Source organism: Pipra filicauda, unplaced genomic scaffold (assembly GCF_003945595.2).
Source record: "Pipra filicauda isolate LSUMZ 115617 unplaced genomic scaffold, ASM394559v2 scaffold72_size3293161_pilon, whole genome shotgun sequence".
Lineage (NCBI taxonomy): Eukaryota > Metazoa > Chordata > Aves > Passeriformes > Pipridae > Pipra > Pipra filicauda.
In genome coordinates this window covers 2,128,537-2,145,916 of record NW_024104898.1, presented here as the reverse complement: position 1 = coordinate 2,145,916, position 17,380 = coordinate 2,128,537, and the positions used below count along the sequence as shown (strand labels likewise).

The 17,380-nt window shown below is 55.3% G+C and overlaps 1 protein-coding gene across 5 annotated transcripts in view; it reads right to left on the bottom strand.

Moving 5' to 3' along the window:
• Positions 1-912: 912 nt before the first annotated feature.
• The window catches only part of SLC29A1 (solute carrier family 29 member 1 (Augustine blood group)), a 34,137-nt gene continuing 17,669 nt past the window's right edge, over positions 913-17,380 (bottom strand). For 3 of the 5 annotated variants that reach the window (XM_039389481.1, XM_039389480.1, XM_027735215.2), the window contains 12 exons: positions 8,458-8,540; positions 7,884-7,965; positions 7,460-7,620; positions 7,092-7,231; positions 6,751-6,885; positions 6,482-6,579; positions 6,202-6,292; positions 5,995-6,083; positions 5,744-5,852; positions 4,339-4,424; positions 2,509-2,708; positions 1,810-1,921 (listed from right to left, as the gene is read on the bottom strand). In XM_039389481.1, the coding sequence (XP_039245415.1) occupies positions 1,810-1,921; positions 2,509-2,708; positions 4,339-4,424; positions 5,744-5,852; positions 5,995-6,083; positions 6,202-6,292; positions 6,482-6,579; positions 6,751-6,885; positions 7,092-7,231; positions 7,460-7,620; positions 7,884-7,965; positions 8,458-8,486 (1,332 nt within the window). In that variant the 5' untranslated portion in view covers positions 8,487-8,540. Of the gene's footprint in view, positions 1,922-2,508; positions 2,709-4,338; positions 4,425-5,743; positions 5,853-5,994; positions 6,084-6,201; positions 6,293-6,481; positions 6,580-6,750; positions 6,886-7,091; positions 7,232-7,459; positions 7,621-7,883; positions 7,966-8,457; positions 8,541-9,330; positions 9,489-17,380 lie in introns of those variants that run through there. The other 2 variants (XM_027735212.2, XM_027735217.2) reach the window with 2 other exon arrangements.

The following is a 17,380-nucleotide window of genomic DNA, read 5'->3' as shown; positions in this document are numbered from 1 at the left end:
ATCTCCTCCTTATCAGAGGTGCTGGTGGTCCCTCGGTGTACCCTGAGGGCAGCATCCCTGGGGATAAGAGGCTGGACATAAGCTAGTAATGTGCACTTGCAGCCCAGAAACCCAATTGTGTCCTGGCCTGCATCAAAAGCAGTGTGGCCAGCAGGTTGAGGAAGGTGATGCTGCCCCTCTGCTCTCTCATGAGACCCTACCTGGAGTGCTGCATTCATCTCTGGGGTCCCTGCACAGTAAGGACATGGACCTGTTGGAGTGAGTCCAGAGGAGGGCCACCAATATGATTAGAGGGATGGAGCACCTCTCCTACAAGGAAAGGCTGAGAGAATTGGAATTGTTCAGCCTGGAGAAGAGGTGGCTTCAGGGTGACCTAATTGTGGCCTTCCAATAGTTGAAAGAAACCTACAAGAAAGATGGAGAAGGACTTTTTATAAGGACATGAAGTGACAGGACAAGGGGGAATGGATTAAAACTAAAAGAGAGTAGGTTTATATTAAATATTGAGAAAAAAATTCTTTACTGAGTGTGGCGAGGCGCTGGAACAGGTTGCTCAGGGAAGTTGTGCATGCCTCATTCCTTGAGGTGTTGAAGGCCAGGCTGGATGGAGCTCTGAGCAACCTGGCCTAGTGAAAGGTGTCCCTGCCCAAGGCAGGGGGTTGGAACTTCATGCTCTCTTTAAGGTCCCTTCCAACCCAAACTGTTCTATGATTCCATGGTTCAATGATCCCCCACACTGTGTCCTTGCAGCTGGTCCTGACTGTGCAAGGGATGCACACAACACTTCCACATCTGATTCTGGCTACACAGCACCCTAGGATGCCCAGGAAATGCTGGTGCCTGCTCCCTTCAGCCCTTGCACCTCCACAGCCCCTCTCCCCTGTGGCAATGGAGACACACACACCCCCAAAGGAACGTTTTGGTCTTTTTATAGAAAACGGCAACTGTACAGACACATTTACACAGACAAGGGACAGGAAAGCCAAGGGAGATGTGAGCCCCCCCCCCCTGCAGCCTTGGTGGGAAGGGAATTGCTGCCTCTTCTTGCAGCCCACAGTGGGACCTCCTGTCATACAACCAGGAGGCTGAAAAACAATGGCAGAATCACAAAAAAAAAAAAAAAAACCAAACCACAAAAGGGAATAGAGGCAAGGACAGTGGGAGAAGGTGGGGTGTGGAGACCTCCTCCTCCCTCAGCCTGGCCACGGTATTGGGTCTTTATGTGGGCAGGACACAGATGTCTATGCCCCTGGGATACCACTTCACAGAGGGATGTGCGTCTAGCAGAGAGCAGGGATAGTGAGGCTGGCTGGGGGTCTCCTCCCTATTCACAAGTCTTACCAGCAGGAGAAGGGGTGTGGGATATTTGCAGGCCCCCTGGAAGAGAGGAGAGGAGAGCAAGTCTCTAGCTGCACTGGGGACAGGGGCAAGAGAAGGAATAACACTGGATACCAGCCTTCCATTCTGTCAGAGAGGAAGAGGCTGAAAATGGCTTCTGGCCTTGAGCTGGGGAAGTTATGCAGTGTGGGAGGCAGCTGGACCTCTCTGAGATCCTGGGGGTCTTACGACACACACAGCATGGGGAAGGAGAAGGCACGTAGGCCTGAAGGCGTCACACAGCCGAGCGTGGCAGGAGCCAGGCCAACCCTGCAGGAGTGGAACCATCCCTGGTGTAACGTCTGCTGTGGCAGTGTGATTTGGCAGGGACAGGCATGAGGTGTTATTTTCCCACAGTGCTGAGGTGTCCAGGGCCTCGGAGGAGGATGCGGAGCCATCTCTTGGTGTCCCTGCATCCTCTGTGTGCCTCTGCTAGATGAGAATTCGAAACAGAAAGGAGACTGCGGCTCCTAGGGCCAAGCCCAGCGACAGGAAAAAGGCCATGACAGCTCCAGCTGTCTCTGCTTCATGCACAAGCACTTTCCTAGGGGAGAAACAGGTGTCAGATCCATCCTCAGGATGTGTGCCCCATGCCCTGCTGTTCAGTGGAGATGGGAGGCTCCTCTGCAGTAGAGGAACACCAAAAGCAAATCCACCTTGGCTCCAAGAGCCTGTCTCCACACTGCAGACTCATACAGAAAAAGTGCATCAGGCAGGCAACCCTGAAGCTCCCAGCACCAGGGATAACCCTCTCCAACTCCTGCCACTGTGCACTGCATCCTGCCTGGCTGAGCCCCAGCTGGGCTCCTCATGCCACCTGTGCTGGGCAAGGCTGCTCACCCTGCTGTGGGTGCTATGCCACACTTTGCTCCCCTCCAGATCCCTGCTGCATCCAGTCCCTTCCCCTGCATGGCAAGTGGGGAAAACGGAGAGCCCAAATAGCTTCCTCATCCCTAGAATACAGAGGCACAATCCTGGGAGATGGGACGCTAGGGGTAGTGCCAATTCCCTTCTGTGCCTGTGGCCCCTTCTGCAGATGCCAGAGCTGGGCAGAGCTAGACTCCAGGAGTCATGCCGGACTGTCATCTGGGGGTGTAACCAACCCTTCCCTCATCCCCAGCGCCTACTCACTTGGGCCCGAAGCACATGCAGAGGCTGGCCAGGTAGCCATTGGAGATGGAGAAGAAGATCATGAAGATGATGTACCAGGCGTCATGAGAGAACACCACAGGCAGGTAGTAACGGGGTTGCACGTTGCACAGCATGAAAAGAGGGACAAAGATGACACGGAGGACCACCATCACTGGCAGGAGGCAGCTGTCCTTCCCGGGCTGGGAGAAAAACACAGGTAGCTGAGCAGCTGAGGAGTGGGCATTCCCCATACCATGGCATGCCAGCAGGAGCTATACAGAGGCTGTCCCTACTGTGCCAGGGCTGCAAAGGAGCCACTGAGATGGAAAAGTTGCTGAGAGACTTTCTCTGCTACAAGAAGTCTGAGCATCACCACCTGCTGTGGCAAGGAGGTCCTGCCTGGTCTGAAAGCCCTGTCCCAGACAACTTGAAGAGCAGCAGCACTAGGGCTAAAATACTGAGCTGGGTCTGTGGGTGACTGCTAAGCCCTTGCTAGCAATGGGCACACAGGCAGGAGAGCCTTGTGCACGCTCATGCAGTGAACCACCGTGCAAGGCTGGCTGAGGTAAGTCCCTTCTGGCACCGTCGTGCCTGCAAACTGGGCTTTAACCAGCTCTTCAGCCTCCTATGCCATCCCCCAGCCAAGCGGGGCAAGATCCAGCAATCTGGGAAAGGGATTATGCTGGGGCTGTTTTGGAATGTGGTGGGAAACTCATAGACCAATTTAGTCTCCTTGGATCCTACCAGAGTTCCTGGACAACTGAGACTGGGACAAATAAGGAGACACCATCCCCCTGTGTTGTCCCTGCAGCTGGGACCAAGGCAGCCCCTGGCACGAGACAGGCTCGCTGGTCGCAGGGCTCACTGGCCTGAGGTCAGGAGAGACCCTCCAGCTGCTTTGGAAGCTGCTGGGCTGGCGTGGCCACAGGACACTTCATGAGCACAGGAGGAAGCTGAGGTTAGGCCAGCTGCCATGCCTATGGGGCAAAATGGTGACAACAGCTGCCTCTCCTGTTTGAGGAGGAGAAAAGGAGCGAGCGGGGCCCCAACCAGGGAAATGAGGCCCGAACCACATGCAGTCAGATTTTCCACACACTTGTTTTGGAAACATCTCCTGCTGGATCATCCCACCACAGAGGCTGCGGCCTGGACACCAGGCAAAGCGGCTCATGGCCAAGGCCAAGGGCAGCCAGCAGTGATGGCCAGGGGAGAAACAGCTCCAGGCTGCAGGGAAGTCAGGCCTGGGCAGACCCTATGGCACATGGTCCTGAAGACCTTCTCTAAACAAACAGCCTGAACAATACGGGGGAAATGGTGCTTGGAGAGTGGGTGAAGGGGCAGGAAAAGACCCAGACAGGACAGCCCCCTTCCTCACCCAGCCTGGGGAGATGAAAGCAAGGGGATGTGGCAGGGGACAGCTCTGTGACCCGTATGGCATGGCTCTGCCCTGCTCCCAGGACAAGGGTCTTTGAAGCAGCTGTGTCCTATGCTGAGGCCAGAGGTTTTATTTTGGGCTGCCCTGTCTTTCACCCTCTTCCCCGTCGCCGTCCTGTCTCGCTGTTTGCATAGCTGGAGTGAAGGTTTGTTTACAAAGAGGCTGAAATAGAGGAGGCAGCTTCATCCAAGCCATGCTGAAAGAGAGGTGGGAGGACAGAACAACACTGTGGTTATCAGCTCTGACCCATAAATCTCTGCTTAGGACTTAAAGTGGGAGTCAGCTCTGCACCTCCTTCCTGCTCCAAGGCACAGGTGGCAGCCCCAGTGAGGGCCCTGGCTGAGGGACTTGGGGATGAAGACTGCCTGGGCATTTGCTCCCTGCCCCACACTTACCCATGTGAAGAGGGCAGTGAGACTCCGTCCCGTCCAGTCAAAGACATTAAAGAGAAGGAAGCAGGAGACAGGAATGAAGTAGAGACCTGCAGAAAGGGGAGAAGGGCAGTGATGAGCCCAGCATGCCCCAGCCCCTCATGCCAATTGCACAGAGACTGTCTTTCAGGTCTAGGTTCTCCCCGTTTCCCACTAAAGTCTGCAATGGTCTCGCAGCTAGGCTGGTGTCCGCATCCAAACCATCATGCACAGTGGTTTCCTCTTCCCTTCAGGCATACTGTATTGGGTTTGTGTGGCAAGGTGGCAAGGTTTTGGTAGCAGTGGAGCTACAAGGGCAACTTCTGTGAGAAGCTGCCAGAAACTTCTCCCATGTCTCACAGAGCCAATGCCAGCTGGCTCCAAAATGGACCCACTGCTGGCCAAGGCCAAGCCCATCAGTAACAGTGGTAGTGCCTGTGGGGTAACATACTTAAGAAGGGGAAAAAAACCTCAACATGTGCAATTGCAGCTTGAGAGAGAAGTGAGAATATGTGAGCGAAACAGCTCTGCAGACACCAAGGCCCGTGGAAAAGGAGGGGGAGAAGCCAGACATCAGAGCAGAAATTTCCGTGCAGCCCTTGGTGAAGACCACGGTGAGGCAGGCTGTCCCCCTGCAGTCCATGGAGGTCCATAGAGGAGCAGATATCCACCTACAGCCTGTGGAAGACCCCATGCTGAAGCAGATTTGCTGGCAGGACTTGTGGCCCTACAGGGGACCCACACTGGAGCGGTCTGTTCCTGAAGGACTGCACCCCATGGAAAGGACTCAAGCTGGAGCAGTTCATGAAGAACTGTGGCCCATGGGAAAGACTCACATCGGAATTCATGAAGGACTGTCTCCCATGGGAGGGTCCCCACAGTGGAGCAGGGAAAGAGTGGGAGGTGTCCTTCCCCTGAGGAGGAAGCAGCAGCAGAGAAAATGTGTGGTGAACTGACCACAATCCTCATTCCGTTTCCCTGCACTGTTGCAGGGGCAAAAGGCAAAGAAATTGTGCATATAGTTAAGCCTGGGAAGAAGGGAGGGAAGGGTAGAAGGCATTTTAAGATTTAGGTTTTATTTTTCATTATCCTGCTCTGATTTGATTGGTAATAAATTAAATTAATTTTCCCCAAGGTGAATCTGTTTTTCCTGTGACAGTAATCGGTGAGTGATCTCTCACTGTCCTTATCTTGACCCAGGAGCCTTTCATCATATTTTCTCTACCTGTCCAGCTGTGAAGGGGAGTGTTGGAGTGGCCTCGGTGGGCACCTGGCATCCAGCCAGGGTCACCCCACCACACATACCTGCTACTTCAAGCCCCACTTTCTTTTCTCCCATTTAGTTTGTTTCCAGCTTTCTCCTATCTCACCCCATCCCTGGCACACTTACCCCATGTGTTTCCCTTTCCGAGGACAGTGGACACCTTAGCTGTGATGGCAGGAAAGACGCCGATGGTGACAGTGAAGACGAAGCAGACAGACAGAGCCATGACCCAGAGCTGGGCAGATAAAAGAAAGATGCTGGTACCAAACACAGGGCAAGGGACCAGTGCTGGGCTGGTCTCCTATCCCCATGCTCTCCTACACCTTTGCCCATTCTGAAAAGAAGGGCAGGGCAAGGCTTGCTGGCAACACACAGACCTTCTTAAAAATAGCAACGACAGAGGGCTTCTCATCAGGGTTGTGGATAGGGATGACCTTTGAGTTATTCTGCTCCATCCCATTCTCATCTGCAGGGAGAGACACAAATAGCGCTTAGCAGACTGAGATCTAATTCAGTCCTTCTGTCTCATTCTTTCTTTCAGCTCTTCCTCTTTTTCCTTTCTCTTCCTCCTCTCAGCCCCTCACCTTTCTTAATCAGGTCTCTCTTGGTCTCCAGCTCCGCATTGTACACACGGTACTCTGTCTTGTCCTTCATGGAGTAGTATCGGAAGAAATCCTGGAGAGAGACAGCACGGAGGACTCATTCACGCATGCGGAAACAAGGCTCCCAGGGGCTGCCAGCCTCTACAGGAGGTAGAGGCTGGTAGGAGCCACAGGTGGGGTACTAGCGGGCCACAGTTCTTGTGCTGGGATGTGCAAAGGTCCCATGTCCCCACATCCTTCCCCACCAGGACAACAGTCTCACCATGCGAGGCAGAATGATGTAGGAGAAGATTGCCAGCACGATCGCCACACAGGCCGTGGTGAAGTAACCGATGAAGCTCTCGGGTTGCTGGGCACCAACTGAAGGCACGGGAAGAGAGGGATGGGAGAAAAAGGAAAAAGATGATGAGGGCTGAGAGGAGCAAGGCCCTGCTGTCATCTCCCACGAAATCCTGCAGCATGACCTCAGCAAATCCTGTGACAGCAGTCCTCTGGGAAGGCCCTGTCACCTGCAGGGCAGGGATTACTCACTGGCAATACTGAAGATCATCGCCAAAGCAGCAAAGGTGCCCGCCAAGCCCTGCCCACTCATGATGGGGGCTGTGTAGCTGGCAGGCAGGAGCCCTGCCAGTCCAAAGAGGCTGCCCTGGAGAATAGCGCCAAAGGCTGTGAAGGGAAACGATAAGCAGAAATGAGAAACCAATGGCAAGGACGGACCACATCTCTGTGGGGAGCCAAGGCCCCTGCCCTGTGAGGCAAGGCAAGCCCCCCTTCTCTTTGGCTCTCCCACACTGAGGTTCATGCTTTCCTCCCAGAGGGATCAACCCTAGCCATGGGGCTGTGCCCCCTTCCTTCCCCCCTGCTCCACTCACAGTTGATGAAGACGATGCTGATCATGGTAAAGACAAAGAAGGGAAGAGGGTCCATGGGGACCTTCACCATGATTGCTGTGACTAAAAACACCAGCCCAATGGCCACCAGGCTGCCTGAGATGCGAATCTGCTGGGGAATCCTGCAAAAGAGGGTATCAGTCAGGAAAACCCACCCCTGCAAAAGCCTGTGAGGCTGAGACCAAGCTCTCCTGTAGGAATTGCAGCCAAACCTTACGACAGGAGATGGGTGTTTTGCCTTTGACCTGACTGAACAGGCTGCGGCTTGGCTCAGTGCTGGGGCAGGAGGACAGGCCAGGGCTGGGAAGCCCTATGGGGGCTGGCAGGGGCAAGGACAGGGCAAGGCTCACCGCTGGTGGATGAAGGAGTTGAGGCAGGTGAAGATGAGGAGGGGCACCATGGCGCAGAGAGTCATGAAGTTGTCAAACATGGACTCCAGGTAGGAGGGTTGGGAGGTCTGGTTCCTGACATGGCTCATCTCCTCCTGGTCCTTAAGGCGGCTGATGAAGTACTGCAAGGGAAGGAGCCTGGTGAGGCTGAGGTTCTGCGAGGCCTCCCCCTAGCACACGCAGACCACCCTTATCCTTCCTCCGGACCCACGCTCATCCCTTCTGCCGCCTCAGTGCCACTTGTCCCACCCAGGTCACACATGCTTGTATCCCCTGCATGCCAACACAGAAGCTCTACGCTGTGCCTTGTTGACACACCTATACCATGGTCCTTCAACATGACAGGGGACAATTAGTATCATGGACAACAGAGGGAAGCCCTCACCTCCCTGGCGGTCATAAAGAAATTCCATGGCAGCAGTGTTCCCAGGCCGAGGATGAAGAAGATCAGCCAGACAGCCTTGTACCTGTGGAGGGGACAGAGCAGTTTGGAGGGAAATGCTGGGCAGGGTAGTGGACAGGCATCGCTTCTGACTGTCCCTAGCCCCACAGCGGGAGTCATCAGGATGAGGAGGGAGGATGATATTTATTCCCCTGCCCCACAGCTCCTGCTAGCCTGGGCTGCTGGAGGAGATGTAGCACTGCAGAGGGGCTGTGGGAGGCCCTTCCCAACACGGTACAAAGGCAGAGGGAGTCTGGCTGCTCCTTAGCATGTGGCACCCAGATACACAGCAGACATCACCAGATGCGGGAGGGAGTCAGGCTCCCCAGGCGTGTCCCGGCACAAGGGACTGTTTACAGGCTATTTGCTATGGAAAAGCTGAGAGAGAAGGGACAGCTTGGTAGCCCAGTGAGCATGCAGGAGTGGTCATCCCCCCAGATGCTGGGTCTCCTTGTCCTCCCTCGCCTCCTAGTATCCTGGATGTGCCCCCACACCTTACATCAGAACCCGGCATTACCTATCTTGGGGCCCGTCCCTTGCTGTCATCTTGTGTGGCAAGCGTCAGCACAGGTCCCAGCAAGTCTTGTTGCTGCTCTCCGTCTGGAAAGCAAAGAGAAGATTTTATGGGAGAGTGAGGGACACGAGCCAGGTAGGGGCAGTACTGGTTTTAACCCCAATCCATCTTGCCAGCTAAGTGCTCCACAGTACTGGGAGCCAAATACCAACCTAGCAAATGATGAGAGCACAGCACAGGAGTTTTGGAAACCTGTGGCTCAGAGTCCTTCAGCCAAGGGGCTGTGATACATAGCCTTAGTCTGCTGGCTGGGCACATCAAGCCTTCCCTCCAAAGGAGGGAAAAGGAAACTGCTTTCCTGAGGTGCCCAGGCTGCTCATGCCGGCTGCTCACAGCAGGCTCTTAAAGGATTTGTGAGCCTGCAGCTCTGTGTCCCCAATCCTGGAGCTGTTCGTGAAACATGTGCGCAGTGGGCTGTGTCTGCCCCCCCTGCCCTGCCCTCCTCACCTCTCTCGAACGCCTGGGGCTTGGCAGCACAAAAGACACATTTAATTCAGCAGCCTCTCTGTCCAGAACCACGCAAATCCCCCATTTCCATTCAATTCCACTTCCCTGGGGCTCTCACAGCCCTTTCCTGGGTCACCTTGAAAAGCCAAGGGCGTTCCTGGCACTGCTGTCCCCTCCCAGGCACCCACCACTCCTTTTTCCCATCACCATCACCACCTGCCGAGCCCCTGCACTGCTCAGGCATCACTCTCCCGGCAAACAACCCCAGAGATGCAGTCTCCGGAGCCCAGAGAAGGGACCTTCCCTCCCTAGACCCGCCTTTCCCAGGGCAAAGCAGGATTAACCGCCCTGGAGAAGCCGCAGGCCTGCCTTGTTCTTTTCCAGTCCGGGCGGCGCCGCAGGGGGTGCTCCAGCACTTCTCCCAGGGCTTCACCTGCAGTGGGGCTGCCGGTGCTGTGTCCCCGGCCCTCCCGGGACATGCCCGCCGGCCGCCTGCTCTGCCGCCGCCTGCAGCATCCCTGCCTGCGCCCTGCCAGGTGGGGCGGAGGAGGAGGCAGGCAGCCAGCAGCATGCTGGGATCTGTAGTTCGTGCCAGCCCCTGCATGCGCTGAAGGCAGCGCAGCCCGTCCCCTGGCACAGGTGCCCGTGTGGTACCGGACACAGATCGCCTCCTCCCGCGGTGCGGTCCTGCAGGCTGGGGAGCCTGAGCTATGATGGAGCCAAAACATAGCCGGCAGGATGTGGAGAGGCATTTGGGAAGCCCCTTGGCTGCTCGGGAAAGCCAGAGCAGGACGACAGTACGCCTGCACAGGATTGAGAGCCCTGCCAACCCCACAGGTGCCACCCTGTTGATGTCAGAGCCATCTGCAGCACCACTCCCCTCCCTTCTCATGCAGACAGCTTGGGAGCATGACAGCTCCTGCCTTGCCCTTGTGAGCCATCCGGGCTTCCAGAGAAAACATCCCAAAATCCCCTCGCGGCAGCCTGCCAGTGCCTCTGGGGAAGAGACACCCCAAGCCCTAGCCTGGGATTAACAGAGGAATCTGCAAGCAAAACTGCCACCACATCGCACATGGAAACCCTACCAGGGCCACTGCTTGTCTCCAAGCAAACAGATCTCAACCCAAAAGAGGCAGGGCAGGAGAACCCCAGCTCCCCCAGCTGGTTCCCAGCAAGCCCTCAACATGCTGCTCCTTGCCTGTACAAGCCCCTTGCCCCTCTTCCAGCCCCCACCAGGTCACATCAGTGTCCCAGGAAACAGGGACAGGGACTGACCCCACAGACATACCTGGGGAGAGAGGACAGAGACAGCGCAAGCCCCGTGTTCAGAGTACTTGAAGGCAGCGTGTTCCCCTGCTTCCACACTCCCCTGTTCTTAGAATGTCAGGTCCTGGCTCAAGTCACACGGGCTGGAGCCCTATGGGTCTAGTGGCATCCGTGGAAGACGAGAAGAGGTGTCAGGTACCACAGCTGGCACACAGCCCAAGTGTGTGGTACCACACACTGCCCAGGCGTCCAGGGAAGGGAGGAAGGGAAGAGTGCCATGGAGGAGATGGCAGGAGCTGGGGGCGTTGAGGAGGAGGAGGGCGGGGGGGACCAGAGTAGGACTCCGGAGGGTGTTGGGGCAGAGCATTCCTGCATGCTGCTTTCCCACCACCTCCTGCTTCCGCCTGGAGAGTGCCCACATCCCCATGTCAGGAGCCCAGCCTCCTTGGCAGGCACTGCCCAGCCGCACTCTCCTGCCTGCTATGTTTGTTTTCTATCTCACTTTGCTAAGTGCCTCCTAATTTTTTCCACAAAGAGACAGTGCCTGCCAAAGGGTTCACAGGTCAGCAGTCATTACAGCAGGAAACACTTCCAGCCGCTGGCTGTTACAAACAACCCTAAAACAGAAAAGGTCACATGAACCAACACCAGCAACAGGTGGCAGCCCTGCTCCCACGGGGGGGGGGGACGGACATGGGAATAGAAGCCAACTCTCCAGCCGGCGCAGCACAGCTCTAACCACCTCCCAGAGGAGTCTGTTGGTGTTTAGCTGAGCCACCAGCTTGGTGGCTGCACATCCTAAGGGACAGGAAAAAGGAGGAGCGATGTGGGGCCTTGGCATAAGGACATCTCTTTTGATCCTGGGCACAGAGCAGTCTGTCTTATCCCCACAAAAGTGATGTGTAAGCGGAAGATCACAAGGAGTGGCTTTAACAAATCACAGGCTCGCACCTCTGAGCAGGTACAAAAAAGAGATGGCACAATTTTAATTGCCAATTCATGCCATGCAAAAACCATGACAGATGCTAAGTGACACCTGTGGTATTGGGCCACACACAGTCCCACTGCCAGCCAAGCCCTGGGAGCTGACAGCAGGGCCAGCTGTCACCAAAATTGCCTAACCTCTGTGGAAAAACCCGCACTGCAGGACAGCCACACCTGCAGGGAGACATTTGTCAGCTGGCTTCAGACACTTCCCCATCTCTCCCTTTCCATGCAGTGCCTTTTCCCATGCTCCTGATGCCTTCACTGAAGGCAAGCACAGTGCATGCTTGGTTTCCCACTCCAGAGCAATTCCATGGTGCCATGTAGGCATGCTATGGGTTTATATCCAGAAACACCAGCTCTTTCAAGAAAAGCCCTTTACACAACACCAAGTGTAGCAGTGTCCTTGTTGTCCCTAGCCAAGAGGTTGCCAGCAGACTCAGTGGCAAGCACCTCATGTCCTCCTGACACCACTTGTATGGGGATCACTTTGCAGGCATAAGGTCAGTACTTCCTCCAAGTACATCCAAGATGGGACAGGGCCAGTTGCCTCACCAACCTACACCCCATCCCCTACGTCTGCCTGTCCACTGGGCACACCGGAGTCCTCCTGGCAGGAAGGGTGATCTGGAGGCCCATCAAGGTTTACCTGAAGGGACAGAACAACCCTGCACAGGGATGTAAATCACATGAAGCTCTGATGCCCATTATGCTGCTGGAGGATGGGAAACACTCCAAGACTGCCCATTTCATGAGATTTCAAGTGCGTGCCTGAACTCTGACCACGCTGCCCATGAATCCTCCTACCTTGTGCCAGGGGTCCAGGGAACCAGCCTTCTGGGCAGCGTCCTGCCCGCCTCCACCTTCAGCCACCAGCTGTGAGGCACATGCTTGTATTTCACAAGAAGTATGAGTGTGTGCAGCTGTGCACCATTACCGCGGTGCTGAGATAAAGGCAAACCCTCCCAAAATAAGGGCAGGCAGGTACCGGGGGTCAAAGCAGAGGCCGATCTGGCTCAAAGGCTGGTCTCCATCAAAGGAAAAAGCAGATGCCAGGAAAAGGTAAAAGTGGCACACGCACATCCCGACTCCCCAGCTGTTCCCCAGCCTCCAAGCTGCAAGGGACATGCTGTTCACACGCATTGCAGTCCATGGCGGGTTTCGCTTCTGTGAAATACGACTTCCCCCTTTAACTCGGGAGCTTCTGAGAGGGGGCAGCAGCTCCCCTTGGATGCAGGGCCTCAGCCAAGGCTCCCTCACCCTCGACATCAAAGGGTGGATGAACATTGGAGTGGCGGCTTTACAGACCTGGATTGTATCCACCCAACAGCACATTTTCCAAACAGAAATTCTAGCTCACTTAGTCATTCAGGCATGGCTCCACGCCTTCAGTCCTCCTTGTTGCTGTTCTCTAAACTTTCCCCAGCTCCCCTCGACTCTTCCAGAGATGCTGGTGCCAGGGCACACAGGGACTGTGCAGGGGTGAGACACCAATTTGAAGAGTGGCACAAGGCTTTCCTGCTTTCTTTCTGCTTTATCATTCACAAAGATGATTCGATTTGTGTTTTTACGCACACCAAGCCATCTGAAATAGCTCCAGGCCTTGCTGCGAGTGGCCAGCTGAGAGCACAGTCTTGTTTGTGGATTTCGGGCCTTTTCTCTCCCTCCCTCGTCTATCACTTGATATTTATCTATACTGAATTTCATCTGCCTACTTCCTGGTGTTGTAATTGTTGTCAGTACTCTTTCCTAGCTGGCACTTGTCCCCATGAACCTGAGTAATCCAATCACCTCATCAAAGCCCTGACATCTCATTGCTCATTCCCTTTTTCAGGTCACGAGCGTGTTGAAAAAACATGGGACCAATGCAGAGATCTCCTTTTACTGCAAAAATTGACTGCTGACTCCTACACCGTCCTTCCTGTTTTCATACTAATTACAGAGCCATGTAAGGACCTCCTCTCTTGACCAGCAAGTTCCCTTAAAAACGGGGCTGAAAGCTGGCTGGCATTCTTTTTGGGAAGCAGTATGGGCACTATGAGCCCAGAGTCCCTATGAAGTGTTGCTCCAATCTTGGGGGCCCTTTGGCAGGAGCTTCCCTTGCCCACAGACCCTGCCCTGCACAGACACTCAGGACACACAGCAGATCCAGCAGTCAGCTTTTCTCTGAAGTTCCCCTCTAGCCCTTCTTAGAAACAAACGTCACATCGTTCCCCCCTCCCAGTCCCTGGGGGCTGGAGCAGTTGTGAATGACCAGAGGCCACACGTGATGGACAGCTGCTTCACCCTCCCTTTCCTTCAGGGGAACATTGCTTGGCCCGAGCCACTTGTTGCTGTTTCCCTTTGCTTTCTAACTTTTCCTCTGCAGATGCTCTGAGAAGCCCCTCAAAAGAAGGTGGAAGAAACTGCTCAGGCTCTTGTGGAGCGAACAGAGAGACAAAAGCTTCAACTGGCTTTTCTGCTATGGAGTCTCTTCCTCCAATCCCCCATCCCTCAAATGGCCTGCAGCAGGTTTCCTACTCTTAGAGTGCTTTGCGAGCAGTTTACATCAGTGAGCTGATAGCACTTCCTATTATTCTACTCCTTTCTGCCTCTCAGGAAACAGCCTTGCGGTGCCATCTGCTCCCCCAGCACTGCCCCATGCCTGCATCCTGAGGGGGCTTAGCAGGGGAGCAGGAAGGGGGTATTTCTGCCTTCTCCCTTGCCTTGCTGTTTACAAACTCCTCTGCATTGCCAGAGCTTGGCCAATGAAAAACAAACCTCCTGCAAGGCACCCTGTGCCGCACCCTCACCCCACACAGTGAGGGTCCCTGGACAACATTTCTGACCTGCTTCACCTGGTTCTCTTCAGTTCTCCACAGGCAAAAGGAGAGGCAGCTCTAGACACCCTCTGCCTTCAGGCTTGCAGCACTAGCAGCCACCACACAAACACCTCACAGAGCAGAAGCTGCGGATACTGACCCCACTCCCAGCACCCGCTGTTATCTCGGTTGCCGGCTGGCAGGGGGGGAGCATTGAGCCCTGCGGTGTGTTTTGAACTGCACACACCAGCCGGCTGCAAAGTCCCTTATCTAGAGAGTTCAAGGAGCCCTGAGAGGCTCCCTGGGGGCCCTTGCCCCCAGCAGGTAAAGCGATCTGGCTGGGCAGCAAATTCCCTAGGGCCTGCTGAGACTCCAGTACTGTCCCGAAGGGCATCCCACCAGGGAAAGGGCAGTGGTGGGGCAGAGCCAGTCCTAAAACTACCCCAGGTGACGCAGCTGGGACTCTTCCAACCACTACTGAGCCCCATGAAGCCCTGGGTATCCACATCCCCAGCAGGGCTGCTGAGTGGGTTTCCAGCCTTGACATATCACTGGCGAAACACCATTGAGAGGTCCTTAGCAATGGTAGGCCCACAATGAACCCACATACCTCTCTCCTCACCACATGGTGAGTGCCCAAGCCCAGGCACAACTTCGTACTTGGCCAGAGAAAACCCCTCCAGGCACCCACACAATCTCCCTGGAGCAGAGATGGGTTCTCCTGCCCAGTGTCCCATCAAATGCTTGCAGGGGGACATTGTAATGTAACAGCAAGAAGCTTACCAGAAGGGCAGGGTGGTCCCAACCCCTTGCTCCTGGTCACTTCAGGCCACAGGACTACAGGGATGATGCATCCTTGGGAGAGGCAGGAAAAGCCCTGCAAGCTGCCTGTTCCAAGGCCGGTGGTTTGGAGGTACAGGAGGAGATACAGTGCCTGGGGCAGGAAGCAGGGGGGCAGGAGCTAAGGGAGGGACATCATTTCTGAGCAGGCGTCAGAGGAGGAGAGATAAGTTGATCTCAGGAGACTGTTTGCAGAGACAGGATTCACAGGGGCTCTTCTGAGAAGCTGTTTTCCTTGATGGCACCCACTCAGGCCACTCTTCCCAGGGAAGAAGACTGTCCCCTCCAAGCCACAACCCTGAGCTGCTTCTTGGGAGGCATATTTTTCTAGGGCTAGGTTCAGACTCAGTTTGTTGGAAATTTAGAAAAACGAAAACCCTTTCTCCCAAGGGCAGAGGGAGGGATTTGCTCAGGCCAGTGCAGCTGCAAAACCTCCAAACCCAGACACAAACTACCTCCAGGACCTGGACAGTGCTTCCAGACAGCTTTCAGCACCTCCAGGAGCTGCAGGGAGATGGGGAGGGGCAGAGGGTGATGCACTACAGGCATGCACAGAAGCTCACACCAAGCTCTCAATACCTGGCCATGGCTTCCCGTGGGACCATCATGGACTTGGGGAGAGCCCAGGGATGCCTCACTCCAGACCTTCATGCTCTCCCGGCATCCTCTGCAGCAGGCAGAGCCTCACAGCCCATGTCCACAGGACTGGTCCAAGCCCCCCAGGGGTCCAGTGGCCAGTGGAGGTGCTGCCCAGGGGCCACAGGGAGGGGAGTGCTGCAGAAAGGGGTGCTCCCCTGGGATTGACCTGGGGGCTGCAGTGGGAAGGACAATGGCAGGAAGCTATGTTTCCGCTTCCAAATGGAGAAAACCTTACAGGACCCCTGTGGAGAACAACTGGACAGCTTTAATGTAAAAATCAGCTGGGAGCACAAGGAGCAGCCAGAGGCAGCCCCAAGTTGGGAGCAGGTCCTCCTTGCATAGAGGAACCTGGGGCTTGATGCAGTGGTGGCACAGGCCCACCAAATGCCAGGACAGCCATGCACAGAAGATAAAAGCAATCCCAATCACGCCACAGCAGAAGGCACAGTTCTGGCGCCTGCCTGCCTGCCTGCAGCCTGCCTCTCCAACAGGCAGGTGACACTCCTTATTTTCACCCAGTCAGGTGGGAAGAGGGATGCTCTCTGATGGGCTGGGGCAGAGTTCAGGTAAGACCCCCAGGGGCATGGCTGTCTGATGCACCTCTTTTGCTTTAGTACTTTCCCCCAGTCAATTCAGGCTTGCTCAAGAGGAATCCCCACCTATGTCTGTACAGATGGTATCTCAGTCGGCCACACCTTGGGCAGCAGCTAAAGCACGTCAGAGGGATGAGCTGAGCCTACAGGACCATGTCCCCATTTCCCCCTCATGTCTGCAGCTGAGAGGAGTGAAGGTGAGACACCTAAAGAGAAAGCACACAACAAAACAGGATGAGAGCAAAATAGCTCATAGCCAGACGAGTCTGAAGATAAGGACTCGGTGAATGCATGTGAAAAAAACCCAGCAGATAGAGTCCCATGGCCAGGGAATGAAAGAGGAGTAATATATGTTTCTTCATACCCTGCCTTCTCCTGGGTTTGGGAGGGAAGGGCTTTATCTATCAGCAACACATGACTACCCCAAGGTCACTGCTTGGGGAACAGTACTGGAGGGGGAGAGCAGGACTGCAGGAGGACACCTGCCACTGGTGGCCACTAGGGTGCTGGGATGTAGAGTGAAGATGATTCCTCCATCATTGCTTTGTGTTCTCAGCCCCAGGACTGACCTCAGAGCTGGCAGACCCAGGAAGGAGTCACGCCAGGAACAACATAAGGGAGCTGAGCATGAAGAAACCTGCAGTTGAGGGTCTGAAGGAGAAGGATGGGGACAGCTTACATTCCAGCCAGGAGGTCCTCAAAACAGTCCTGCAGTGAGAGGCAAGACAGGCTGTGAAATTATTAGCAAGTTCAAAAGTCCCTGTAAATTCTTCCCCAAACTATGCATGGAGGCCCTCCATGCAGAGCCCTTGACAGAGGAGGCTTAGAGGGCTCAGCTTAACCACTCTCCAACCCGAAATGCCGCTCTTTTCCTCAGGAGAATCTGAGCCCAGGACTCACTCACTCATCCCCAAACAGTGATGCTTTCTGGAAGGGCAGGAAAAGCTGGCTGCCAACCATCAGTAAGAGTACCTGCTTGTAGCATCCCCCTGCCTGCTGCCACCCAGCCACCTCCTGCACCTCACAGCATCTTCACCTCCCAGGAGAGAGGCTGTCCTTCCAGCTCCAGCTCCTTCCTATATGGAGCCAGACGCAAAGGCACGGAGCTGCCAGCTGGCAGGACCCTCAGCAGGCAAGAGCTACCCAAACCCAGTGGGAGCTGCTGAACTGCTGATCCCCGAGGGGGTGAGAGAACACCCCCAGGGCTGGATGGAGCGAGCCTTGTCCCTGCACCCAGACGACCCAGCAGAGGTCTACAGCAGGCTGCCAGCCCTGCTAGGGGACTGGCTCAAGGGC